The 27,540-nt window shown below is 46.6% G+C and overlaps 3 protein-coding genes across 5 annotated transcripts in view; 1 reads left to right on the top strand and 2 right to left on the bottom strand.

Annotated features, from left to right (window-relative positions):
- CNTN2 (contactin 2) overlaps positions 1-10,181 on the top strand; it is a 33,547-nt gene extending 23,366 nt beyond the window's left edge. For all 3 annotated transcript variants that reach the window (XM_058430632.1, XM_032137185.2, XM_058430633.1), the window contains 7 exons: positions 1,660-1,730; positions 1,996-2,230; positions 2,602-2,714; positions 4,121-4,307; positions 4,661-4,773; positions 5,247-5,415; positions 5,823-10,181. In XM_058430632.1, the coding sequence (XP_058286615.1) occupies positions 1,660-1,730; positions 1,996-2,230; positions 2,602-2,714; positions 4,121-4,307; positions 4,661-4,773; positions 5,247-5,415; positions 5,823-5,932 (998 nt within the window). In that variant the 3' untranslated portion in view covers positions 5,933-10,181. The remainder of the gene's footprint in view (positions 1-1,659; positions 1,731-1,995; positions 2,231-2,601; positions 2,715-4,120; positions 4,308-4,660; positions 4,774-5,246; positions 5,416-5,822) is intronic.
- An 11,619-nt stretch (positions 10,182-21,800) lies between these two features.
- Positions 21,801-23,896, bottom strand: TMEM81 (transmembrane protein 81). Its single transcript, XM_032136795.2, has 2 exons — positions 23,871-23,896; positions 21,801-23,093 (listed from the first exon to the last, which is right to left on the bottom strand). The coding sequence occupies exon 2, from the start codon at positions 22,993-22,995 to the stop codon at positions 22,210-22,212; it is 786 nt and encodes a 261-aa protein (XP_031992686.1). The 5' UTR covers positions 22,996-23,093; positions 23,871-23,896; the 3' UTR covers positions 21,801-22,209.
- Positions 23,273-27,540, bottom strand: part of RBBP5 (RB binding protein 5, histone lysine methyltransferase complex subunit) — a 38,123-nt gene continuing 33,855 nt past the window's right edge. The window contains exons 14-15 of the mRNA XM_032136792.2: positions 24,444-27,479; positions 23,273-23,598 (exon numbers count right to left, since the gene is read on the bottom strand). Coding sequence (XP_031992683.1) covers positions 27,451-27,479 — 29 coding nt within the window. The 3' untranslated portion in view covers positions 23,273-23,598; positions 24,444-27,450. The remainder of the gene's footprint in view (positions 23,599-24,443; positions 27,480-27,540) is intronic.

The raw sequence follows: 27,540 nt of genomic DNA, 5'->3' as shown, positions 1-27,540 counted from the left end.
ACCCGGGAGGTGGAGCTTGCAGTGAGCCAAGGTCGTGCCACTACACTCAAGCCTGGGCGACAGAGCGAGACTCCATCTCAAAAAAAAAAAAAAAAGGATAGAAAGAAAAGAAATCAGTTGATGTGAAAGATGTGTGATGTGTATGTGTGTGTGTGTGTGTGTGTGTGTGTGTGTGTGTGTGTGTGTTCTGTGCAGGGGGCTAGGGAAGCAGCTAGTGTCTCCAAGCCTTTAGATGGTTTCTTTGGGAGCAGATGGAATGAATAACCTGCCCACAACCCTCAGCAAAAAGCGTGCGGGTGTCAGAACTTGAGTGGGGAAGGAGGGGGAGAAGAGAACCCAGGAGAGAGTGGGGGACGCACAGGCTCCCGTCAGCATCTGCTGAGAGGCTCCTGCCCATCTCTGAGCCATTCGCAGGGGAAGGCCTGGAATGAGAGCCTGGGACCAGGAGCATAGGTTAAGGACCCTGCCTCCCCTCCTCTCACCTGCCCAGACCTGTTGCACTGGATGTGTAGTGAGGGTCCACCTTCTTGTCTCCCTGAAAGATGTTCTCCTACATGCCCCAGACTGACTCTCCAGGCCCTTTTTCTAGAATCGCTCAACATTTTTAGCTGGTACCTCTCCTAAGAAATTCCAGAGGGAGCACTTTCTTTGATTGATCCTGAATTTCCTGGAGGGTCAAATGTGGAGAAATGAGGGGACTCCTTTATTCTATTATAGTATCCCAGGAGCTGAGGATACTATAATATATGTAGCTGTGAAGACAGCTGTGATGCAAAGGAAACATGATGGGCTTTAAAATCAGAAGGGCTGAGTTCAGATTCTACCTGTGCCATGTATTACCTGTGTGACCTTAGGCAAGTTGATTAACTGCTCTGGCCTCAGTCTTTCCACCCTGAGAAGGGCAATAATAACACCCACCTCACAGGATCAAATGGCCAATGTGTTTAAGTGCCTCTTGCAAGTTACAGGGCCCTAAACTATTGTCATCAGAAGCAAGTGAAAAATCTCTAGCTGCTGGATTCTCTGCGGAAATATTTTGACCCCCAGCCAAGTTACTCTCTACCAAGCTGCAGGAGCTGATGAAATAAATTCTTGTTTTAATATCAGCCTTGTTTAATACTAGAGACAATTAGGAGATTAAATCTGCAACAAAAAGAAAAATAGTAATATATCACCCTGGAGCCCAAAAGTAGTTTGTTTTGTTTGTTTGTTTGCATTAACTGCAGTTCCGGGTTATTTATTCCCCTTATTTTAAAGCAAATGAGAGTTGGTCTCTGTGATTTAGTTTAAGTTGATGGAGTAAGGAGGACAATGATCTTGTGTGCCTCATCTGCTCTATGCTAACCACCGTCTTGTCTAATTTCATTCTCATTATGGCCTCTGAGAGAAACATAATTATCTTCATGGAGAAGAGAATCAGAGGCTCAGAAAGGTTAAGTAACTTGCCCAGGCAAGCACAGCTAGTAAATGGAGGAGGTGGGATTTGATTTCAAGACTGCCTGACTCCAGAGCCTATGTTCAGAGGGACCACTGGAGGGCAAACCCAGGGCCCAGTTGAAGCGGTTCCCATCTTACGATGCTCTACAGACACAGGCTCGAGGCTTTCATTTCTTCCTTGCTCATTAACAAGCCATATTGGTGTCCCTTGGCGCTTGACAGCCCCCTCGGTGGCACCCTCAGGACTCAGCGGAGGAGGTGGAGCCCCCGGAGAGCTCATCGTCAACTGGACGGTAAGCTGCAAGGGTCAGATGTCCTCCTCCTCCTCCCTAACTCCTCTCCCGCTTGAGCAGCTGCAGAGAGGACCACTGCACAGCTCTGACTCAAACGCGGATAACTTCCTGTCCCCCTTCCACGCACCCGCTGCCCCTTACGCGAATCCACGCTGCAGGCGTAGGCGTCCAGGGCCGCTACTCTTGGCAAAGGTTGGGTGGGGCCAGGGAACGGGCAGGGACACGTGCCGCGGACCCTCGCCCATGCCACGCTCTTGCCCCTCAGCCCATGTCACGGGAGTACCAGAACGGAGACGGCTTCGGCTACCTGCTGTCCTTCCGCAGGCAGGGCAGCACTCACTGGCAGACCGCCCGGGTGCCCGGCGCCGATGCCCAGTACTTCGTCTACAGCAACGAGAGCGTCCGGCCCTACACGCCCTTTGAGGTCAAGATCCGCAGCTACAACCGCCGCGGGGATGGGCCCGAGAGCCTCACTGCACTCGTGTACTCAGCTGAGGAAGGTGGGCTGCCCCCGGGCCCACTGCTCGTCCCTACCCCAGCCACTTGTCCACAGGGGTGTGGGGGGGGGGGGAACGCTACTCATCTCCCAGCTCAGTTCCATAGGAGGAGGTTGAGAGGACACCTGGGTTCAACACCACTGGCCTCACTTCCAGCTCTTGCTACCTTGTCTCCCTTCGGGGTTAGGAAAAGGGAGGCTCTCTGGGAAGAGAAGTGGGCCCTGGAGCACTGCTCGGGGGGCTCCCACTCCGTCTTCATCCTGAGCCCTGGGCTTTCCTCCAAAATCTTAAGCAAAGGCAATCCTGGTTGGGGGCTGCTCTGCAGGACACAGAGGGGCCCTGGGAATCCAAACCCATTCTGTATCGGTCCCCAGAGCCCAGGGTGGCCCCTACCAAGGTCTGGGCCAAAGGGGTCTCATCCTCAGAGATGAACGTGACCTGGGAACCCGTGCAGCAGGACATGAATGGTATCCTCCTGGGGTATGAGGTGAGCACCAACCTGGGGCTTGGGAGAGGAAGGGGTGCTGGGGCTTCAAAGCCAGGTGGGAACAACTCACAGATCACTAATCATTCCTCCTGGCGTCCCTGGTTCACTGACATGGCAAACTGAGCGTCCAGTCTATGCAGCACTGTGAATGCAAGTTTCACTAAGACCCCATGGCAGGCCGGGCGCGGTGGCTCATGCCTGTAATCCCAGCACTTTGGGAGGCTGAGGCGGTAGATCTCCTGGGATCAGGAGTTCGAGACCAGCCTGGCCAACATGGTGAAGCCCCGCCTCTACTAAAAATACAAAAATTAGCTGGGCGTGGTGGCCCATGCCTGTAATCCCAGCTACTTAGGAGGCTGAGGCAGGAGAATCGCTTGAGTTCAGGAGGCAGAGGTTGCAGTGAGCTGAGATTGCACCACTGCACTCCAGCCTGGGTGACAGAGCGAGACTCCATCTCAAAAAAAAAAAAAAAAAAAAAGACCCCATGGCTTCTGCCCACTGGGGAAGACAGACTCTGGAGGCAGCCTTAAAGTAAATGCTTGGCTAGAGCCAGCATTGGAAGCTGGGAGGGTAGAAGGAACAGGTTCTGGGAAGCGGCATGGCCTGCCCCTTTCATCCCAGAGCCCATTCAGGCTGGCCTGTCCAGGGCTGCACAGAAAACAGCCTGAGCCGTTCTATGGACAGTTGATCATCCTGTCCCGGGGGAATCTGGGGCCCAGCAGTCTGGCCTGTGTCCTGGGCCCATGAGAACTCCACATAGGGGTACCTGTGGAGCAGACGGCAAGTGAGGGGAAGCAAGAGGGAGAGAAAGAAGGAAAAGCAAGAAGGAACCATCAAGCTGGGCCTACTAGTGATAGCACAAGTTCATTCCAGTAGAGTACTCTAGATTTGAGTACAATAGCTTAGGCAAGCCACAGTGTGGAGATAATTCCAAACTCTGCCCTTGATTTGAAAGCATATTTAGCAGGTCTTCATGCTATGATTACCATGAAAATGGGTTTTCATTTATTAGGCAACCTTCAGAAACTTGCTTGGGGCCAGGGGACTACTTTGCAGTACAAATAAGCATTTTCTGTCCCTTAGCAGCATGCCCATGGTAGCCCCCCCAAGTTAATGAAATGAGATGGGCTCCAGCAGGCCATTGCTAGGTTGAGCCTGTGCCACCGGCTCCTTCCCTGACCCATGTCTTGAGCACCTTCCTTGAACTAGGCACCAACAGACAGCAGGGACTCACACCCACACGGCCCTGCTGTCTGGGTGCTCATGATCTAGTGTCCAGGTTCTGAGGCCTGAGACTGGGTCACAAGGACCAGGATGAGCAAGAAAGGAACAGAATGTTGGGGGCCGGGGCAGCCCTGAGATCCTGGGCTTGACTACTACCCCTTGGGTACCCCCGCCTCCTTCAGATCCGCTACTGGAAAGCTGGGGACAAAGAAGCAGCCGCAGACCGAGTGAGGACAGCAGGGCTGGACACCAGTGCCCGAGTCAGCGGCCTGCATTCCAACACCAAGTACCATGTGACCGTGAGGGCCTACAACCGGGCTGGCACTGGGCCTGCCAGCCCTTCTGCCAACGCCACGACCATGAAGCCCCGTGAGTCTGTCTGCCTGGGGTGGGGGTAGGGGAATATGTTGGAGGGTGGGTGCCTCTGAGATCACTCTTTCCCGAATGATAAGACAAATGCTCTAGCCCACCAGCTCTGGTCTGAACAGAAACTAGGCAGCGAGCTTAATGGAAATAAGGGAATGGAATTCATGGCCCCTGAAGCGTCTCACACTTCTCCAACCTTTGGATTTTCATGGGCTTTGTTTCGTGGACATGGGTGACAGAATGTGCTGGGTGTAACTGCTAGAAGCAAACATCCAGAGAAAGGCTGGCTAAAGGTGAGGGGGTGCGGGGTGCCAGGGAAATGTTTGGACATCTCTCCAATTCTTCCTCTCTGGCAGCTCCGCAGCGACCTCCTGGCAACATCTCCTGGACTTTCTCAAGCTCCAGTCTCAGCATTAAGTGGGACCCTGTGGTCCCTTTCCGAAATGAGTCTGCAGTCACCGGCTATAAGGTGAGGAAGGGATCAGCTAGGCCCAGAATGGGAAGGAACAGCTCCTCTGTGTTTCCAGTGCACATAAGAAGCAGCAATTTATAGCAAGAGGCATCTGAGTGAGACATAAGCAAAGGGTTTATGACTGTGAGAGGAATGAAATTCATGAACGATTCTCTCGGTAACTTGCAGTAGAAACTATAAAAACAGGGGCAGATGGTATCACTGCAGAAAGGCAGAGTTCACAGGGGCAATGATGGACTATGAGGATGGAGTATGGGGGTTCTTCTAGCTTAAGGAGTCTACAGAAACAGTTTAGTGGCCTGCAAGCTTTCCTCCACCAATGAGGAGCTTTGTCAATGGGGAGGAGGGGTGAGGAGGCTAGACCTCAAGAGCCCAGAACCATCGGGGCTCCTCCCAGTACCTAAAGCTGGGAATGACTCAACGATCAGCCTGGTGTCAGGAAACTCCACCTGGAAACCTCCTTCCCACAGATGCTGTACCAGAATGACTTACACCTGACTCCCACGCTCCACCTCACCGGCAAGAACTGGATAGAAATCCCAGTGCCTGAAGACATTGGCCATGCCCTGGTACAAATTCGGACCACAGGGCCCGGAGGGGATGGGATCCCTGCAGAAGTCCACATCGTGAGGAATGGAGGTGCTGCCCCTCCCCTGCCCTTATCCCCTCGAGAGATTCAGGATCCACCCAGATACCTGAGGGGATCATTCCCACCCAGGCCAACTCCAATCTCTACCCGCAAAGGAAAGTGGAAGGCAGGCAGGAACCAAGTGCAAAGTAGTCCTAGAACTGCCTTGCCAGCACATTTCTACCCAGCCCCCAGAACATCCCCGAGGGCCAGGGAAGGGAGCAGGGTGCAGGGGGAGGCTGAGGACCAACCAGCAATAGCAAAAGGCCTACAAAACACCGTAGGAGTCGGACTGAGAAGACCACCCAGCCGTCCGCTCCCAGGCCTGCAGCTGGCCCTGTGAGTCTCCTTAGTCTTGCCACAAGGGTGGGGCTAGGGTAGTCCCAGGCCCAGCTGACTCAGCTTGTGCTGGTTTCAGGCACAAGCATGATGGTGGAGAACATGGCAGTCCGCCCAGCACCACACCCTGGCACCATCGTTTCCCACTCCGTGGCGATGCTGATCCTCATAGGCTCCCTGGAGCTCTGATCCTGGAACCCCTCCCTCTGCGCCGCAGCTGGACGCCACCTCCGATGGACACAGCCAGCCGGCCCCTTCCTGCTGCCAAGGTGGCCTGACACTGTGCCAGAGAGTGGCTGGTTTTAAATACCTACTTTAAACAGTGCCCTTTTTGTAGGAGGTAGGATATTTTATATTCTGCCGCAGGATAGAACCCACGCAAGGATTTTCTTTAAATCGAGAGGCACCAGGCAGTAACTTCCATGATGACACTGACGCCTATACCTGAGCTCTAGGCTGCCTGGAGGGAAGGAACAGGCCTGTGGGAAGAAGGGGGTTTTAAAAACATGTCTTCAACTCAGCAGAGATGGCACTCTGGGACCCTATACAGACTCAGCCACTTGAGAGCAGTCCTAGGCCCGGCAGGAACACCAGACATGAACAGGCTGAAGAACTGGGGCGAAGTGCACACCTCACCATCCTTCAGTCTAAGGAAGAAGGGCAAGCCCTGGGACCAAGAACTCTCCTACCTTCTCCCTTCAGCAGCAGCAAGGACCCTGACGCTGTCCCCGATGACTCCCTAGGGGCTCCTGCCTGCCCAAGCAGCTGAGAACCAGCGCCCCGATGCCTGAGGCTGGGAGCCTGAGCCCCTTCAGCTTTGAGGGGGATGATACTCCAGGCTGCTTGGGGTGGGAGCCAAAAAGAGTTGAGAGGCCAGGGCCCTTGGTGGAAAGGGGCACCAGCCTTGGTCTGAGATAGTCACAACCTAGGTGACGATGCCCTCTCAGCCAACACTGCCAACCTGACCCTGTCATCCCCAGATTGACAGTGCCACTTCAGGTGGCTGGGTGACTAAAGGGCTTGTTTTGGTGGGGTCTCCCACCCCTCCAAGACCCATCCTGCACAGTCCCTCCAGGGTTTGGGCAGGAGATGGCCAATCATGCGCCCGCCTCTCCCTCCAGCGCTGCCTGCAGTCAGCTCAGCCTCCCCGACCTGCAGCCCCAGACTCTGCTCTCCCAGCACTGACTCACTCTTGCCTGGGAGGGGAATGCAGCACTCATGCTGTGTGTCCTGGAATTGGGAGGTTTCTGGGAAGGGCAGAGGATAAATGTGGCCCTGCCTGCTCCCAGGTATACCTAGGACCACCTGGCCAGATCCGCTCCCAGACGGCCTTGGACTGCTTGCATTTCCCCAGAGAAAAAGGGGTTAATAAATGGGCCATCCTTTCCTGAGCTCTGGGTATACTACCAGTCACAGAACGTCGGAGTTGGAAGAAGCCTTAGAGCTCAACTTCTTCAAGCCCCTCAACAGATGAGGAAATGGAGGTGGTCCAGAGAGGATCTGGGATTCCCAAGGTCACAGCCCGGAAGAGATGGGGCTGGGTTAAGAACTCGAGTCTCCCACCTTTCTGTTCAAGGCTGTTTGTCTACCCAGAGGAAGGAGGCACTGCTGAATGGCTATGGCCTGGCTAAGAAGGTGGTTAGTCAGTAGGGTATGAAAATTCTACTTCAAGGGGTTCGGATTGGTGATCATGGGGATTGGCATGGCTGGGTTCCAGTCCAAGGTGTGGGCAGAGCTTCTACCGAACTTCAACATGGAGTGCTGACTTGAAGCTCCCTGTCACCCTCCAAAGAGGCCAAAGCAAGAGCAGATTCCCTAGGCAAGAGCAGCAGCACAACCAGGAAACCCCAAAGCCCGTGCTCTGACAGGTGGCCCTTCACAGGGGGCAGCGGGACAGGCATCTTGAAGGGCATATGTCCTCGGAAGCTCTGAGCCTGTTTTCTGTAGTTTACAGTTAGAGCTCTATTTTGTTATGGTTTTTTAAACTTTTAAGTCCTGCTCTATTTTCCTGGGCAGGTTTATGTTGATGTTTACCCACTACAATTTTTTAAAAATATAAGCTCACATGCCTTTTCCCTGCCACAACCAAATCCCCACTGCACCCTACCCACCCACCCCCAGCCCGGGTCAGCTTTCCTAGAGCTGGCTCATCAAAGCCTCCTCACCTCTTCCCAACCCTTACAAGCAAGGGTGCTAGGGGCTCAGCTATATGACCATTCTCCCTGACAGGGAGTCCAAACTTGGCCTAGCATCCCTCCTGGCCCCCCTCTGGCCACGACTTGGCCTGTGCCTGGTTCTCCATCAGAAAGGGGATGCTGAACAAAACCTCCTTCCAAGTTTTATCCAATTCCTTCCTCATTGCATCGGGCTGCGTCAGGGGAAGCAGGGGACAGGTGTCCAGTTGCTGGGCCGAGGGAGGAGCTGGTTTGGCATAGGACCTAACCAGTGAAGCTGGAGGCTACAGCCCCTAAACTTGCTTGAGGCCAACGATACTTACAAGTACCTTAATGCTAATGAGGTCCACTAAAAAGGGGGAGGAAGGCAGACCTCCTGGGAGACCCACGAAGGCTTTTTAACCAGGGAAAACTGAGCCCCAGGAAAACCTGGGCAGACAGAATTTGAGGGATAGAACGACAATAAAATAAATGTTCCTGCAGCCTGAGATTCAGGTAGAGTACTGACTAAGGTTTAATAAGACAATAGGTGACCTGAGGACATGCAAGCTTGTAAAATGCAACAGCCTTCTGCTAGAGTGACTTGTACATGAGCTTGCTTCCAGAAGACTAGATTAGATGCTTCTCAGGATCCCCTCCTGCCCAGGGATTCTCTGATTTTCGTGTTCTCTGCCCAGATGGGCTGGAGGAGTTGAGAGTGTGCTTATTTTCACTGTGATGATGAGACCACGGTTCTGGGTTATCTCCTCTCACACATCAAGCCCCAGAGGAGACGGCAAGAGGAACAGCCACAAACAAGTACTTTACCCCACAGCTTAGTGGCCAGTAAACACCTTGGGGACTAGGGACAGGAACCACCTGTAGGCACCTCTTCAGGGCCCAGGGAGAAAAGTGTCCTCTCTTCTGCATACATTTGGGCTCCCCTTACAGAGCCCTTTGCCCTGGCTCCATGGTCCTTGCTGCTCTAACAATCCAGATGTACACCCAGCCTCAGGGGGAAGGCAGCTCTCTCCAGATGGAGTCTCAGGGCCCAGCAAGGTCAGGTTATCTGCTTTCATTCAGGGCAGCAAATGATACAAATGGTGCCAGGGAGTGGCAAGGCCATGGGGTAGGTGGGGGGTGTCTTTTTCTTTTCATAAAGTAACAACAGACGAAACAGGTTAAACATCAGAAAAAAACCTCTGGAATGACATTCCTCATTCCAGGAGGCCCTGGAATAAGGAAGAGCTTCTTTCTGAGGGACCTTTGAGGAATTTTGACAGCTGTTGACATGGGGTCTAGGATAGGTGAAGCTGTGACTGGAGGGGCAGGAGATGGTCCAAGTGTCGATCCAGAGATGAGACTCTTAGAATCAAAGTGTTCAGCCCAGGAAGTCTTGGAGATCCCACCTGCTGTGGCCCCGCACCTTACGGGAAGCCATTAAGGGGGCTCATCTAGGAATTCTGGTTACAGCCCAGTGCTTATCCCAGCGTATGCTGCCTCTTTAGGGCAGCCCCAAGGGCCAGCCAGCCTGTACTCTGGGCAAGAGCCCAAAATGGCTAGGAATGTTTGACTCCCTTAATCTCTTCCCCAGCTACAGAGGAATCTTTTCTCTGCCTGGTCTCAGAATGGCACTGCCAACTGGCTCATTGGTCAGAGACACAGTTGGCACTGCCAACTGGCTCATTGGTCAGAGACACAGGTCAAACCTGTGGCCACTGGCATGACAGTAGTGCTCTGTCTCCCTGGGTGAGGCCTACCCTAGGCTTCCTCCTGGATGTGATGGGGATTGCCAGAGAGTCTCTTAGCATAAAAGGGATTAGAAGGGCATTTTTCTATGTGCCTCCAAAAAGCTCTACGGAAACAGGCACCTGGTAGCTGCGGGACACCCGTGGAATTGTGTATATGGTCATAGGCTTTGGGCAGACAGGACGTAAAGGAAAATGAGAGAAACAAAATAGGTCAGATAGCTTTGGCCAGAGCCCCAGGCAGCCTTTGGGGCCTATGACACTTAGTGCCCTTAGATGGGATACATCTTGCCTCGGCCCCAAGACTCCTCTAACTTACCTGTCCCATCCAGGGCCTGCACAGCTTAGAGAGACTCACAGCTTGGCAAATGCTAGGGCTTCATCGGACCACTGACTTGACTCAGTGTTTGTTAAAACGGAACCACTCCCACTGGCCTACTATTTCTCTCCTGTACTTCTTGTAATGATAGTTATTTATTGACTCTGGTAGCAGGCAGTTCTTAAATAAAGATGGTTTCTCAACCTGTTGGGGCAGCTAGCACGAGCTGTGGGTGTTTTTATCATCAGGCTAAAGCATACTTCCTTGTCCTGTTCTTCACTCCAGAGGCTTTTATCCAAGAATTTCTTTACCCCTCACACAGCAAAATGTAAGGAAGTTACAACATACAATCTATATTGCTTCATCCAGTCCCAGGAGGAGGGAAAAATCAGGCCAAGATCGGCCGGGCACGGTGGCTCAAGCCTGTAATCCCAGCACTTTGGGAGGCTGAGGCAGGCGGATCACGAGGGCAGGAGATCGAAACCAACCTGGCTAACACCGTGAAACCCCGTCTCTACTAAAAATACAAAAAATTAGCCGGGCGTGTTGGCGGGTGCCTGTAGTCCCAGCTACTTGGGAGGCTGAGGCAGGAGAATGGCGTGAACCCGGGAGGTGGAGCTTGCAGTGAGCCGAGATCGTGCCACTGCACTCCAGCCTGGGGAACAGAGAAAGACACCGTCTCAAAAAAAAAAAAAAAAAAAAAAAAAATAGGCCAAGATCCTAAGGCAGGTCCAAGCAGAGCACACGCAGGCATTTGGCTAGAATCAGTTGGCTTTACCTAATACAGTGGCAGTAACAATGCTTATGTGATGGTACTGCTTCAAGGTGGCCTGATTTTTAAGACATCTCTGAGATGTTGACTCAATGGTCCCAAAGGAAAGTCTCCCTGCAGAGATATTAATGGTACCCAACTGGTGAGAACAAGGCTGCTGCCTCTACTCTTGGCTCACAGCAGCCACAAGGGTTTGAATTACTAGTCACTTTCCAGCCACACTTTCTCACACATTCGATAACCATTTATCAAACTTTCTTTTTTTTTTTTTGAGACGGAGTTTCACTCTTGTCGCCCAGGCTGGAGTGCAATGGCATAATCTCAGCTCGCTGCAACCTCTACCTCCTGGGTTCAAGCGATTCTCCTGCTTCAGCCTCCTGAGTAGCTGGGATTATAGGCACATGCCACCACGCCTGGCTAATTTTTGTGTTTTTTAGTAGAGACAGGTTTTCACCATGTTGGCCAAGCTGGTCTCAAACTCCTGACCTCAGGTGATCCACCCACTTCGGCCTCCCAAAGTGCTGGGATTACAGGCATGAGCCACCGTGCCCAGCCTATCAAACTTTTATTACAGATGAAGATGTGTGTGGAGATACACTTGCACGGCTCTGTGTTTTGAGTCTTTCAGTGCAAAGCAGGTAGGGCTCCATGCTGACTATGCCCCCAGCTTTTTTCAGGGAAGAGGGAGATGGTGAATGGAGGCCTCAATACTCATTAGCTGTGTGCCTGGAAGCCCAGGTTGACAACAAGCCTCCGGAAGGGGCCTGTACGGACACCAGTATATCACAAAAGGGTCATCTCTTCCACTTTGCCCCCAAAGGGGATGTGGGAACACCAGCCACTCTAAAACCCAAATATTAGTCCAGTCAGCATCCCCTTGACCCTGCAAAGGTAGATTACCTGCACAGAATTCAACAGGTTTTGCTTGACTAACACAACTGAGCATCTTTTGTTCTCTTCTCTGCTCAATCTCTTTACATCCTTGGAGTCAGAACTCAAGAGCCCAATGCACAGAGGGTTATAATGCCAGAGCTGTGCAATAGTCCATCCCATGCTTGACTACTGGCTGCAACAGAAGACTGGAAAAGTTACTCAGTCTCTCCATCTGGAAAATGGGACATAGTACCCATCAGTCTTTCTCCCTTCTCAGCAATGTCATGTTGAGTTCATTAGATATAAAGTAGGATATTTTATGGTCTTCTAGTATCAAGACTGCTTGCTTAAAGTACAGCAAGCTATCTCCTGAATGTCTCAGCAAGTTGTCCCGTACTGAATGCTTCATCAATAATATTCCTGAACTCATGTCCAGTACTTCAGTTTACCTCACAGGATCTCACTGGATCCTCACAACCACCCATTTCAAAGATGATGTCACGTAGCTTGCCCCATTACACCATCAATAGCAGAACAAGGACCAGAACCCAGGTCTTCTGAAATCTATCCCCTCTGAAGTAGACAGAATGGGGGTAAGGGTGTGTGTAAAATGTAAAGATCTTTTTTAAAATAAGAGCAATAGTAAAATGACTCCCTATGCCTGGGCCTCAGTCAGTGGTTCTTAACCTTAGCCATATATCGGAACCACCTAACAACTTTAAACGACAAAGATGCTCTGAACTCATGACACATATCTAGGACACTGAGATAGCCTAGGAGCAATGACTCCCCAATAGCAATAAGCACACCCAACATGCAAACCTTGGTTTCTCAATGCTACTCCCCACACTAAGAGGAACCAGGGTTCCTTGGGGAAAGACCACATTCAGGTTTGGGGCAAGGAGAGTCCAAATGTGAATCCGAGATACCGTGTTGTACTAGAAGCAAGAAAATGCTCAATGTCAAATAAAACCGCAGCAAAAGGGCAAAAGAGCTTGCCTGGGGGGACTCCTACTGGCCAAAATTAGGGACAATTTGAACGTCAAGAAAATGATCATCTGTACACCAAACCCCCATGACATTCAATTTACCTATGCAATAATCCTGCATGTTCCCCTAAACCTAAAAAGTTAAAAAAAGATAAAATGATACTGGATAATAGATAGTTCACTGAATAAGAAGAATCTATTAAGACCTCAAAAATAAAAAGAGGGTAAAAAGGGTAAGCTCTTCTTTACAGAGAAATGCAGGCTAATATAGGTAAAATGAACTTAAAGAATTGCCAGTTTGCAGTCCCCAACATGTAATGTTGAACAAGGCAAAAACGATGGATGCCAAAATATGTGAAGAGTTTTTGGAGAGCCATATAATCATAAAGTATTACCCCACAGACTATGAATTACAAAGGGGAAAATACACACACACACACACACACACACACACAACACACATCTGTGGTGAGATCTGGCCATCCACCACCTTAACCAAATGATCAAGCTTATTATCAATAGTGGGTCAACCTTGGCTGGGCGCGGTGGCTCACGCTTGTAATCCCAACACTTTGAGAGGCCGAGGTGGATGGATCACCTGAGGTCAGGAGTTCCAGACCAGCCTGGCCAACATGGTGAAACCCTATCTACAGGCGTGATGGCACATGCCTACAGTCCCAGCTACTCAGGAGGCTGAGGCATCAGAATCACTTGAACCCGGGAGGCAGAGGTTACAGTGAGCTGAGATTGTACCACTGCACTCTAGTCTGGGTGATACAGTAAGACTCCGTCTCCAAAAACAAAAACAAAAATATGAGCCTTGTAATGTGGTGCAGTTAAGTACGTATCTACATAGGGCTCTTGTCAAAAATGTTTAAGATTCATTCCTCATGAATCTAATCATGAGGAAATGGCACGTACAAATTATGGAACCTTATCTAAGACAATTGGAGTAAATTATTCAGCAAAACCAAAGTCATGAAAGACAAAAGAATGCAGGAGATCTGTTGTAAAATAAGACACTTAAGAGAAATATAGGAAAGGGAGCCAAGGTGGCCGAATAGGAACAGCTCCAGTCTACAGGTCCCAGCGTGAGCGGCACAGAAGACAGGTGATTTCTGCATTTCCGTTTGAGGTACCGGGTTCATCTCACTAGGGAGCGCCAAACAGTGGGTGCAGGACAGTCAGTGCAGCGCAGTGTGCGCGAGCCGAAGCAGAGCGAGGCATTGCCTCACTTGGGAAGGGCAAGGGGTCAGGGAGTTCCCTTTCCTAGTCAAAGAAAGGGGTAACAGACGGCACCTGGAAAATCGGGTCAGTCCCACCCTAATACTGCGCTTTTCCAACGGGCTTGGAAAACGGCACACCAGGAGATTGTGTCCCGGACCTGGCTCGGAGGGTCCTATGCCCACAGAATCTCGCTGATTGCCAGCACAGCAGTCTGAGATCAAACTGCAAGGCGGCAGCGAGGCTCGGGGAGGGGCGCCCACCATTGCCCAGACTTGCTTAGGTAAACAAAGCAGCCAGGAAGCTCGAACTGGGTGGAGCCCACCACAGCTCAAGGAGGCCTGCCTGCCTCTGTAGGCTCCACCTCTGGGGGCAGGGCACAAACAAAAATTCAGCAGGAACCTCTGCAGACTTAAATGTCCCTGTCTCACAGCTTTGAAGAGAGTAGTGGTTCTCCCAGCACGCAGCTGGAGATCTGAGAACGGACAGACTGCCTCCTAAAGTGGGTCCCTGACCCCCGAGCAGCCTAACTGGGAGGCACCCCCCAAGTAGGGACAGACTGACACCTCACTCGGCCAGGTACTCCTCTGAGACAAAACTTCCAGAGGAACTATCAGACAGCTGAATTTGTGGTCTCACGAAAATCCACTGTTCTGCAGCCACCGCTGCTGACACTCAGCCAAACAGGGTCTGAAGTGGACCTCTAGCAAACTCCGACAGACCTGCAGCTGAGGGTCCTGTCTGGTAGAAGGAAAACTAACAAACAGAAAGGACATCCACACCAAAAACCCATCTGTACATCACCATCATCAAAGACAAAAAGTAGATAAAACCACAAAGATGGGGAAAAAACAGAGCAGAAAAACTGGAAACTCTAAAAAGCAGAGCACCTCTCCTCCTCCAAAGGAACGCAGTTCCTCACCAGCAACGGAACAAAGCTGGATGGAGAATGACTTTGACGAGTTGAGAGAAGAAGGCTTCAGACGATCAAACTACTCTGAGCTACGAGAGGAAATTCAAAACAATAGCAAAGAAGTTAAAAACTTTGAAAAAAAATTAGATGAATGGATAACTAGAATAACCAACGGAGAGAAGGGCTTAAAGGAGCTGATGGAGCTGAAAGCCAAGTTTCGAGAACTACGCGAAGATTGCAGAAGCCTCGGAAGTCGATGCGATCAACTGGAAGAAAGGGTATCAGTGATGGAAGATGAAATGAATGAAATGAAGCGAGAAGGGAAGTTTAGAGAAAAAAGAATAAAAAGAAACAAACAAAGCCTCCAGGAAATTTGGGACTATGTGAAAAGACAAAATCTACGTCTGATTGGTGTACCTGAAAATGACGGGGAGAATGGAACCAAGTTGGAAAACACTCTGCAAGATATTATCCAGGAGAACTTCCCCAATCTAGCAAGGCAGGCCAACATTCAGATTCAGGAAATACAGAGAACGCCACAAAGATACTCCTCGAGAAGAGCAACTCCAAGACACATAATTGTCAGATTCACCAAAGTTGAAATGAAGGAAAAAATGTTAAGGGTGGCCAGAGAGAAAGGTCGGGTTACCCACAAAGGGAAGCCCATCAGACTAACAGCTGATCTCTCGGCAGAAACTCTACAAGCCAGAAGAGAGTGGGGGCCGATATTCAACATTCTTAAAGAAAAGAATTTTCAACCCAGAATTTCATATCCAGCCAAACTCAGCTTCATAAGTGAAGGAGAAATAAAATACTTTACAGACAAGCAAATGCTGAGTGATTTTGTCACCACCAGGCCTGCCCTAAAAGAGCTCCTGAAGGAAGCACTAAACATGGAAAGGAACAACCGGTACCAGCCACTGCAAAAACGTGCCAAATTGTAAAGACCATCAAGGCTAGGAAGAAACTGCATCAACTAACAAGCAAAATCACCAACTAACATCATAATGACAGGATCAAATTCACACATAACAATATTAACTTTAAATGTAAATAGGCTAAATGCTCCAATTAAAAGACACAGACTGGCAAACTGGATAAGGAGTCAAGACCCATCAGTGTGCTGTATTCAGGAAACCCATCTCACGTGCAGAGACATACACAGACTCAAAATAAACGGATGGAGGAAGATCTATCAAGCAAATGGAAAACAAAAAAAGGCAGGGGTTGCAATCCTAGTGTCTGATAAAATAGACTTTAAACCAACAAAGATCAAAAGAGACAAAGAAGGCCATTACATAATGGTAAAGGGATCAATTCAACAAGAAGAGCTAACTATCCTAAATATATATGCACCCAACACAGGAGCACCCAGACTCGTAAAGCAAGTCCTGAGTGACCTACAAAGGGACTTAAACTCCCACACAATAATAATGGGAGATTTTAACACCCCACTGTCAACATTAGACACATCAACGAGACAGAAAGTTAACAAGGATATCCAGGAATTGAACTCAGCTCTGCACAAAGTGGACCTAATAGACATCTACAGAACTCTCCACCTCAAATCAACAGAATATACATTTTTTTCAGCACCACACCACACCTATTCCAAAATTGACCACATAGTTGGAAGTAAAGCTCTCCTCAGCAAATGTAAAAGAACAGAAATTATAACAAACTGTCTCTCAGACCACAGTGCAATCAAACTAGAACTCAGGATTAAGAAACTCACTCAAAACCGCTCAACTACATGGAAACTGAACAACCTGCTCCTGAATGACTATTGGGTACATAATGAAATGAAGGCAGAAATAAAGATGTTCTTTGAAACCAATGAGAACAAAGACACAACATACCAGAATCTCTGGGACACATTCAAAGCAGTGTGTAGAGGGAAATTTATAGCACTAAATGCCCACAAGAGAAAGCAGGAAAGATCCAAAATTGACACCCTAACATCACAATTAAAAGAACTAGAAAAGCAAGAGCAAACACATTCAAAAGCTAGCAGAGCGCTAGAAATAACTAAAATCCAAGCAGAACTGAAGGAAACAGAGACACAAAAAACCCTTCAAAACATTAATGAATCCAGGAGCTGGTTTTTTGAAAAGATCAACAAAATTGATAGACCACTAGCAAGACTAATAAAGAAGAAAAGAGAGAAGAATCAAATAGATGCAATAAAAAATGAAAAAGGGGTTATCACCACCGATCCCACAGAAATACAATCTACCATCAGAGAATACTAAAAACACCTCTACGCAAATAAACTAGAAAATCTAGAAGAAATGGATAAATTCCTCGACAAATACACCCTCCCAAGACTAAACCAGGAAGTTGTTGAATCTCTGAATAGACCAATAACAGGCTCTGAAATTGTGGCAATAATCAATAGCTTACCAATCAAAAAGAATCCAGGACCTGATGGATTCACAGCCAAATTCTACCAGAGGTACAAGGAGGAACTGGTACCATTCCTTCTGAAACTATTCCAATCGATAGAAAAAGAGGGAATCCTCCCTAACACATTTTATGAGGCCAGCATCGTCCTGATACCAAAGCCTGGCAGAGACATAACCAAAAAAGAGAATTTCAGACCAATATCCTTGATGAACATTGATGCAAAAATCCTCAATAAAATACTGGCAAACCGAATCCAGCAGCACATCAAAAAGCTTATACACCATGATCAAGTGGGCTTCATCCCTGGGATGCAAGGCTGGTTCAACATATGCAAATCAATAAATGTAATCCAGCATATAAACAGAACCAAAGACAAAAACCACATGATTATCTCAATAGATGCAGAAAAGGCCTTTGACAAAATTCAACAACGCTTCATGCTAAAAACTCTCAATAAATTAGGTATTGATGGGACATATCTCAAAATAATAAGAGCTATCTATGACAAACCCACAGCCAATATCATACTGAATGGGCAAAAACTGGAAGCATTCCCTCTGAAAACTGGCACAAGACAGGGATGCCCTCTCTCACCGCTCCTATTCAACATAGTGCTGGAAGTTCTGGCCAGAGCAATCAGGCAGGAGAAGGAAATAAAGGGTATTCAATTAGGAAAAGAGGAAGTCAAACTGTCCCTGTTTGCAGATGACATGATTGTATATCTAGAAAATCCCATTGTCTCAGCCCAAAATCTCCTTAAGCTGATTAGCAACTTCAGCAAAGTCTCAGGATACAAAATCAATGTACAAAAATCACAAGCATTCTTGTACACCAATCACAGACAAACAGAGAGCCAAATCATGAGTGAACTCCCATTCACAATTGCTTCAAAGAGAATAAAATACCTAGGAATCCAACTTACAAGGGATGTGAAGGACCTCTTCAAGGAGAACTACAAACCACTGCTCAATGAAATAAAAGAGGATACAAACAAATGGAAGAACATTCCATGCTCATGGGTTGGAAGAATCAGTATCGTGAAAATGGCCATACTGCCCAAGGTAATTTATAGATTCAATGCCATCCCCATCAAGCTACCAATGACTTTCTTCACAGAATTGGAAAAAACTACTTTAAAGTTCATATGGAACCAAAAAAGGGACGGCACTGCCAAGTCAATCCTAAGCCAAAAGAACAAAGTTGGAGGCATCACGCTACCTGACTTCAAACTATACTACAAGGCTACAGTAACCAAAACAGCATGGTACTGGTACCACAACAGAGACATAGATCAATGGAACAGAACAGAGCCCTCAGAAATAATGCCGCATATCTACAACTATCTGATCTTTGACAAACCTGACAAAAACAACCAATGGGGAAAGGATTCCCTATTTAATAAATGGTGCTGGGAAAACTGGCTAGCCATATGCAGAAAGCTGAAACTGGATCCCTTCCTTACACCTTATACAAAAATTAATTCAAGATGGATTAAAGGCTTACATGTTAGACCTAAAACCATAAAAACCCTAGAAGAAATCCTAGGCAATACCATTCAGGACATAGGCGTGGGCAAGGACTTCATGTCTAAAACACCAAAAGCAATGGCAACAAAAGCCAAAATTGACAAATGGGATCTAATTAAACTAAAGAGCTTCTGCACAGCAAAAGAAACTACCATCAGAGTGAACAGGCAACTACAGAATGGTAGAAATTTTTTGCAACCTACTCATCTGACAAAGGGCTAATATCGAGAATCTACAATGAACTCAAACAAATTTACAAGAAAAAAACAACCCCATCAAAAAGTGGGCGAAGGACATGAACAGACACTTCTCAAAAGAAGACATTTATGCAGCCAAAAAACACATGAAAAAATGCTCATCATCACTGGCCATCAGAGAAATGCAAATCAAAACCACAATGAGATACCATCTCACACCAGTTAGAATGGCCATCATTAAAAAGTCAGGAAACAACAGGTCCTGGAGAGGATGTGGAGAAATAGGAACACTTTTACACTGTTGGTGGGACTGTAAACTAGTTCAACCATTGTGGAAGTCAGTGTGGCGATTCCTCAGGGATCTAGAACTAGAAATACCATTTGACCCCAGCCATCCCATTACTGGGTATATACCCAAAGGACTATAAATCATGCTGCCATAAAGACACATGCACACGTATGTTTATTGCGGCACTATTCACAATAGCAAAGAGTTGGAACCAACCCAAATGTCCAACAACGATAGACTGGATTAAAAAAATGTGGCACATATATACCATGGAATGCTATGCAGCTAAAAAATGATGAGTTCATGTCCTTTGTAGGGACATGGATGAAACTGGAAAACATCATTCTCAGTAAACTGTCGCAAGGACAAAAAACCAAACACCGCATGTTCTCACTCACAGGTGGGAATTGAACAATGAGAACTCATGGACACAGGAAGGGGAACATCACACTCCCGGGGACTGTTGTGGGTTGGGGGGAGGGGGGAGGGACAGCATTAGGAGATATACCTAATGCTAAATGACGAGTTAATGGGTGCAGCAAACCAACATGGCACATGGATACATATGTAACAAACCTGCACATTGTGCACATGTACCCTAAAACCTAAAGTATAATAATAAAAAAAAGGATATATATAAAAAAAGAGAAATATAACACATGAACCTTTATTTGATCCTGGATCAAAAATGAAATAAAAAAGCTGTTAAGATTTTGGATATTGAGAAGTGAATACAGGCTGAGTATCCCTTATCCAAAATGTTTGGGACCAGACATGTTCCAGATTTCAGACTTTTTCAGATTTTGGCATCTCTGCATTATACTTACAGGTTGAGCATCCCAAATCCAAGAAATCCAAAATCTAAGCTGTTCCAATAAGCATTTCCTTTGAGCACCATGTTGGTACTCAAAAAGTTTCAAGTTTTGGAGCATTACAGATTTTAGGTTTTCATACTTGGGATGCTCAACTTGTATAAACTATATATAAGATTAAGAAATTGTTAAATTTTGGCCAGGTCCAGTGGCTCACACCTGTAATCCCAGCACTTTGGGAGGTCGAGGCAGGTGGATCATCTGAGGTCAGGAGTTCGACCAGGCTGGCCAATATGGTGAAACCCCATCTCTACTAAAAATACAAAAAAAATTAGCCAGGCATGGTGGCAGGCACCTGTAATCCCAGCTACTCAGGAGGCTGGGGCAGGAGAATCACTTGAACCTAGGAGGCAGAGGTTGCAGTGAGCTGAGATCACACCATTGCACTCCAGCCTGGGCTACAAGAGCAAAACTCCATCTCAAAATTAAAAAAAAGAAAGAAATTGTTAAATTTTTTGTTGTTGTTGTTTTTGAGACAGAGTCTTGCACTGTCGCCCAGGCTGGAGTGCAGTGGCACAATCTCAGCTCACTGCGAGCTCTGCCTCCTGGGTTCACGCTATTCTCCTGCCTCAGCCTCCGGAGTAGCTGGGATTACAGGCGCCCACTACCACGCCCAGCTAATTTTTTGTACTTTTAGTAGAGACGGGGTTTCACTGTGTTATGCCAGGATGGTCTCGATCTGCTGACCTCGTGATCTGCCCGCCTCGGCCTCCCAAAGTGCTGGGATTACAGGCGTGAGCCACCGCACCTGGCCAGAAATTGTTAATTTTCTTAGTGTGATAAAGATATTGTGGTTACAGAGAACATCCTTATCAGGAGATGCATACATGGTTTAAGAGTTAAGAGTTGCAACGTCTGTGACTAGCTTTCAAATGGTTTAACAAAATCAATCTCTATTGAGAAAGATAATTGTGACAAAATGTTAATTCCTGGTGAATTTTGGTAAAGGGTCTATGGATGGTCACCAAACATTTCTTTCAGCTTTTCTATGGGTTTGAAATTTTTACAAGTTAAAAGAAATAATAGAGATCCTTTGACCATAATTTAAACTGAATTAGCATTGTCAGGATTAGAGCTCAAGAACCTTTATTTTTCACAAGGTCATCCAGATGATTCTGACACACATCTAGAGAATCACTGGTCTTTGGTTTCTGCTACCTCCTGTAGTCAGAGGAAAGTGAGAGGAAGAAATGTTGTAATTCTCTCAGTAGAATTAGCTCAGCTGGTGGCCAAGAGCCTTTCCCTGATGGTTCCACAAGCCAATTATCTCAGACACGGTCCGAATGGCCTCAGAGTCTTAAGACTGGATTTCCTATGGAGGAATCAAAGTACTAATCCTCCTTTGCGAGCCTTGGCTGCTATAAGAAACCAATACTTGACCTTCCCAGGAATACAAGCTTCAGGGCACTGAAAGAGCTAAAAGGACTGGAGTGGAGGCAAGCCAAGGTGCTGTCTGAATGATAAGAGGAAACCTACCAGGTGAAGGATCTAGTGTTTTGCCAAGAAATTCAATTCAATACCAAACAGGGGATTTACCTGGGCAGAACAGGTAATTTGTTAATATTTAGTGACTGTTACACACCTGAGTTGGATGTCATTACTAACAACCCCTGCCATAGGCTTCAGCACTGCACCCTCCACCCCCAAAAGCAGACAATTGGTTTAATGTCTATTCTAAGAAACCTGAGGAAAATGAAGCCAGATTGATTATGGGACAATTTAAACAAACACAAGAAACTAAAGAGCAGAAAAGAAAAAGTTAGGTCTCCATACAGCTACTGTGAATTACTTTTATTGAAAAAAAGTGTTCATTAGAAAGGCTGAATACATCCCTCTACATGAATACACAGCTCAGAAGAGGGGAAATGGAGGTGGGGAGGCATCCAAGTTATAAAGGGTAGAAAATGAATGCAAGCTTCTTAGAACTCTCCCCAGGAACAAAGGCCAATGCTTGCAGTTTCCTGGGTACCCAATGGGCAGGGAAGATCAGGAAGAGATCCATGGGACATAAGGAAGTTAGATTACTGCCCATAGCTCCCAGGAGGTTGTCCCCTCCGTTTCTCCCACTCAATTCTTTTGGCTGTGGGAGCCTTCCCTCTAAGCTGATCCACTACCAGCAGCTGGAACACTCCCCTAAAAAGCTAGCTTGGCTTCCTGGGCAGCCAGTCCTTCAGGAGCAAAGCTGTTAAGTTCTCGAGGCTGTCACTGCTGCAGGGCCCCCCCTCAGCACACAGAGGACAATCCTCACCAACACGCCACCAACCACTCCACTGGCAATTCCTATTCCCAAGGCTGACGCCACCTTCTTTTTCCACTTTGGGTGGTGAGGCTTGGAGTAGCTGTCCAGATTAACTTCCAATCCCTCATCTATTAACTTCTGATCCTCAGTAAGTGACTGATGGAAATTCAGGTTCACCAAGTTAGGAGGAAGGACCCTCAGCCCAAAATAGAGCCTCTTGACAAGTCTCAAGTTTTTTAACAGCTGCACATCACATTGGTACGTCCCAGAGTCATACTCCTGAGCATATTTAAACTTCACAAAGTGGGAGTTGGCTCGGAAGGGTTTGAAGACCTCATCGTCAGTGGAGATGATACCTCGAGCAAGTCTCCAGGTGAACCGGAAAGCTTCCTGTCCAATCTCCAGGATGTCTGAACTCAGACAGCTAAGCTCAAATTCCTTGCCAATGAGAATGGTGAAATGGAGCATCCCACAGATCCAGTTGGTCAGACATTCTAAGCGCTGAGTCTGACATTTCCTTCTCACTCCATCAGGGCCCACCTCACAGACGGTCTCCTCCTTATAGCCAAGGCCACAGGTGACAGTACAGGTTGTGGCATTGATGATAACCTTCCCCACAGCTTCTTGCAGCTTCTCAGGGATGGCCAGTGTTTTAGGTGTAGTCACCACCAAAGGCAGGTAGAAGGCCAACCCCAGGCTCCCAAGGACAAAACTAGTGGCCAAAACCTTCATGTCTCGGTAGGCATTTTGCCACCCTCAGCCAGCACCCACAAGTTATGCCAGCTGAATCCTCTACAAATCATAACTTGATTCCTTTGACATGAGATATCCTTCAAAGTCAAAAGATATGATGCATGTATTGTCAATAAAACAACATAACTTAATAAATAAAAGTCCAGGCCTTATAAACAGGTGAGGCCACAAGGCAGGAAAAAAATCACAATGGTGTTGCTTTACTATCTATCGTTGTTAATAAAACCACCACCTTACCAGTCTTCATGCCTTTTTTTTTTTTTTTTTTTGAGGCAGGGCCTCTGTCAACCCAGGCTGGAGTGCAGTGACATGATCCCAGCTCACTGCAGCCTCAACCTCCTAGGCTCAAGTGATCCTGCCACCTCAGCCTCCTAGGTAGCTGGGACTACAGGTGCAGGCTATCACACCTGGCTAATTTTTCTATTTTTTGTAGATACGGGGTTTCACCATGTTGTCGAGGCTTGTCTCCAACTCCTGGGCTCAAGCAATTCACCCACCTCAGCCCCCCAAAGTGCTGGGATTACAGGCGTGAGCCACTGCGCTGGTCGTTTTCGTGTTCTCTTAATGACTTTAAATCCACTTCTTGGGAAGACAAAGAAGAAAAGACTTCAGAAACTGAAGTAAATTTCCAAATTACCTCAAATGCATAGTGAAGTTACGCTCTTCCTCACCTTTCCCCTTCCCCTCTATAAACTAGTATCTAAATTAAGGGTTTCAAAAGCCCCAGTTAAATGTCACCAAATAAAACAAATACTAAAGTCTAAAAAAAGGAAGATTAACTTGAATTATTTTAATGTTCCTAAACCTCCTATAAAAAGGATTAAGAACTCTGGACTAGGAGGCAAGTAACTTACCCTTCCTGAATTTCTGTTTCCTCCTTTGTAACTTAAGGCCTCCTTGCCTATCTGAGGAAGGTCACTTAGAGCATCAAATGATATACTGTACGTGAGAACACTTTGTAAAGTGTGAAACACTGTTCAATGTGTAAGGAATTTTAAATAGAAATGGAAATTCATAAAGACAAGGGCCAAGATGACCTTTTCAAATCAGAATGTTTAAGGTTATGTTAAAGGCAGCTCCTCTCCCCCTTTTAGGCACTCTTCCTTCCCAAGGACACTGAAGATATATTTTGAGTGAGAGGATGCATGATACTCCCTGACTCTTGGCCTACTCCCTTTACCCTACAGAATAGAGCTCATTATTCACTTAGGTCAAGGTTGCTATGAAACAGCTATGATGTCAAAGATGGAGTTCTCAATCACATAAAAGATTAGTAAGTAGACCCTCAAATTTGACATTAAAATCAAAGACTTACATAGACTTTGTGAAACATCTTATCTTTAGGAGACAATGAGCATTTAATAAATTTTAAAGCTACTTCATTCAAAAAAAAAAAAAAAGGCTGATAAGAATTTAACCGTACTTACTTAGACTTGAAGAAAGATCCTTGGAAGGCAGGAACTTCCTAGCATGCATTTTTGTAACCTCCAGAATGCCTAGCCCTACGGCCTCTTCAGAGAAATTACAAAACTATACCGAGTTAAATAATTGGAAGACAGATCATTCCAAATGATCTTTTTGATCAACAACTTTTCCACTTGCATCATTTATTTACAATCTCATCTAGAGGCAGAAATCTAGACTACCTGTCCACTCCCTACCCCTTCCAGATCTATCTTTCCACACCGAAAGATCTAGTATCAACACAGGAAATCACATTTTCCTTTGTACTAAAGCAAAGTGGCCAGAGAGTTCCAGAAGTGAGCAGTGTTTACAAATAAACATCTACACCTGTTCTTTAATAAACATCCGATTTTATTTACAAAGCATTAAAGCTTCAGCAAGAAGTACCCAAGGCTAAGTCTCATCTTGTACAAAACTACAGGTTTTTTTTTTTTGTTTTTTTTTTTTTTGAGATGGAGTCTTGCTCTGTCACCCAGGCTGGAGTGTAGTGGCACAATCTCAGCTCAATGCAACCTCTGCCTCCTGGATTCAAGCAATTCTCCTGCCTCAGCCTCCCGAGTAGCTGGGATTACAGGCGCCCGCCACCACGCCCAGCTAATTTTTGTATTTTTAGTAGAGACGGGGTTTCACCATGTTGACCAGGCTGGTCTCGAACACCTGACCTCAGATGATCCACCCGCCTCGGCCTCCGCAAGTGCTGGGATTACAGGTGTGAGCCACCGCGCCCAGCCCAGAATATTTTTAAAAACAAAATTTTGGGGGTGGCAGGGCAGGAATGACAAAAAGGAAGAAGAGAATATACATATATTGTACAAATCAAATAATTCAAATTGAAATGGATAGAAGATTTTTTAAAAGTTGAAAAAAAATTCCAAAAACATAAATAATTATTAGGAGCTACTGCCAGAGACAATCTGACAGGGCTGAAGATGATTTTCTCAGTAGCCAGTTTAGGAGGTGGACATAGCACAAACATCCAAATGCACAGGCAGAGGAAACCAAGCTACCTCACACATGGAAAGATGGCAGAAACCCTCTAAGTCCCATAGTTTGCACACTGCTGCAGTGTACAGCACAGAGGACTGGAATGGATATAATGTCTGCAAAACAAAAACATGTCTAGTGAGCCATCTACTAATCTCAACCACTGGTCTAACTCATGACAGTCTCAAAATGAGTATTTAAGAAAAAAGTAGCGGCATCTAAAAATATAGATGTTTTGCAACTGACTCAGGGAGAGCTCTTTCTTCCTACTGAATATACCGGTTCTAAATGGCGGAGTGAGACAAAGAGGCTCTTGCTGATGTGCTCTACTTTGATTTCTATCCTAAAATCTAACAGGTAATCAATGTGTTTGGCTACCTATAGGAGCATCCACCAACTGATATCTTTTTTTTTTTTTTTTTTTTTTTTTGAGATAGTCTCATTCTGTCACCTAGGCTGGAGGGCAGTGGTGTGATCTCCACTCACTGCAACCTCTACCTCCCAAGTTCAAGTGATTCTGACTCAGCCTCTGGTACAGCTGGGATTACAGGCATGCGCCACCACGCCCAGCTAATTTTTGTCTTTTACTAGATAGAGGCTTTCACCATGTTGGCCAGGCTGGTCTTGAACTCCTGACCTCAGGTATCAACCCGCCTCGGCCTCCCAAAGTGCTGGGATTACAGGCGTGACCCACCGCGCCTGGCTCACCAACTGATATATTTCACAGTAAGCACAGTATTTAAATTCTCCTTTTAAAATACTGGAAAAAAAAAAGATGATCCAGGTTAAGCACTTCCAGTCAGCTAAAAACACCACTCAGAGAAGCTACTGAGCCCTTTTCACACCTGGTTTCCTAATGGGATTTTCAGAGAATTTCAAACACCAAATGTACACATCTAACCAATCTGCTATTTTTATATAAAGAACAACAAATGTCAAAAAAAAGCTAAGCAACCTTTCACAGAAAGGAAGTGACTGAAAACACAGTAAGAAAAAGGAGCGCAGGTATAGGCAGGGAAAAATGCAATGACTGATGAGGATAGATTTCCACAGGCAGTAATACAAAAAATTCACCTTGATCTTTGATTTGAACTATGTGGTTGCTGCTTTGATTCTGGATGGTTTTACTTTACTCCTTGCATAGATTCCCCTACCCCAGTAAAAAAGTAGCTTGTTGAGAGACACCTGGGTTTGTTTCCATCTCTGGAAGCCAGCACAGGTAAAGCAATATAAACTATTGATGATTCTTTGCTGGAGAAGGATAAAACTAGCTATCTTCAAAAACCATGATTAATAACAAGGAACCAATATTGGAGGGAAACATGCAATGAGAGGAAAACAAGGGAAAACCCTGAATTGTTACAGCCCAGCTTCTTGAGCAAAACATGGTATGGGAGGAAGAGAGGGCCTTCATTGTTCCCTTTCTAAAAATTTGAAATCTTTCAAGCACTTTCTTTTCTGCCCATCCTTTGCACACAATATGGAAATATAGGAGGTATCTGGGGAGAGGAGAAGTTTAAAATGAGAGTATACAACAAAAGCTTTCCTAGGATACCAGTAGCAAAATTTCAGATAAGAAGTCACTCAAAGACATGCATTGAGGACAGAAGGCAAATGGGAGATAGGAAATGACATGTCAAAATGACGCTGAGTACAATAAAGTTAGATGAGCAAAACATAGGTATCTTTTCTCCAGCAACATAACTAAGCATCAAAGTTTAAAAGAGTCAAAATTCCTATCTGATGTCTTCACAAATCTTCATTCCTGAGAGTCTATTTGGACTTATGCTTGAAAGGGAAGGGAAGGTCGTATACTCTTCTTCCATAATTCACTTCTTCATTTAAACATAAAATTCACCCTCCCACCTCCTGGGTGGGAGGCACAGGCCTTTGTTTTAAATTAAAGTCAATTTTCAAATGACTGACCACAGTGTCCAGAGGCCACATGATGGCAAAGTGGGAAAGAATGAAGAACTTCGAAGGTCTTCATAATAGTTCTGAGATTGCTCCCCCTGCTAAAGAGATTAGACACAAAAAGATTTCTTTTAGCTTCAATTTAGACCAGTTACTTGTAAG

This window comes from Hylobates moloch, unplaced genomic scaffold, assembly GCF_009828535.3.
Source record: "Hylobates moloch isolate HMO894 unplaced genomic scaffold, HMol_V3 SCAFFOLD_18, whole genome shotgun sequence".
NCBI classification, from domain to species: Eukaryota; Metazoa; Chordata; class Mammalia; order Primates; family Hylobatidae; genus Hylobates; species Hylobates moloch.
Note: the sequence above shows the minus strand (reverse complement) of the source record. Positions and strands in the feature narration are given on the sequence as shown.

Coding starts and splice junctions, on each gene's coding strand:
- TMEM81 (XM_032136795.2), bottom strand. CDS start 22,995: ATGAAGGTTTTGGCCACTAGTTTTGTCCTTGGGAGCCTGGGGTTGGCC.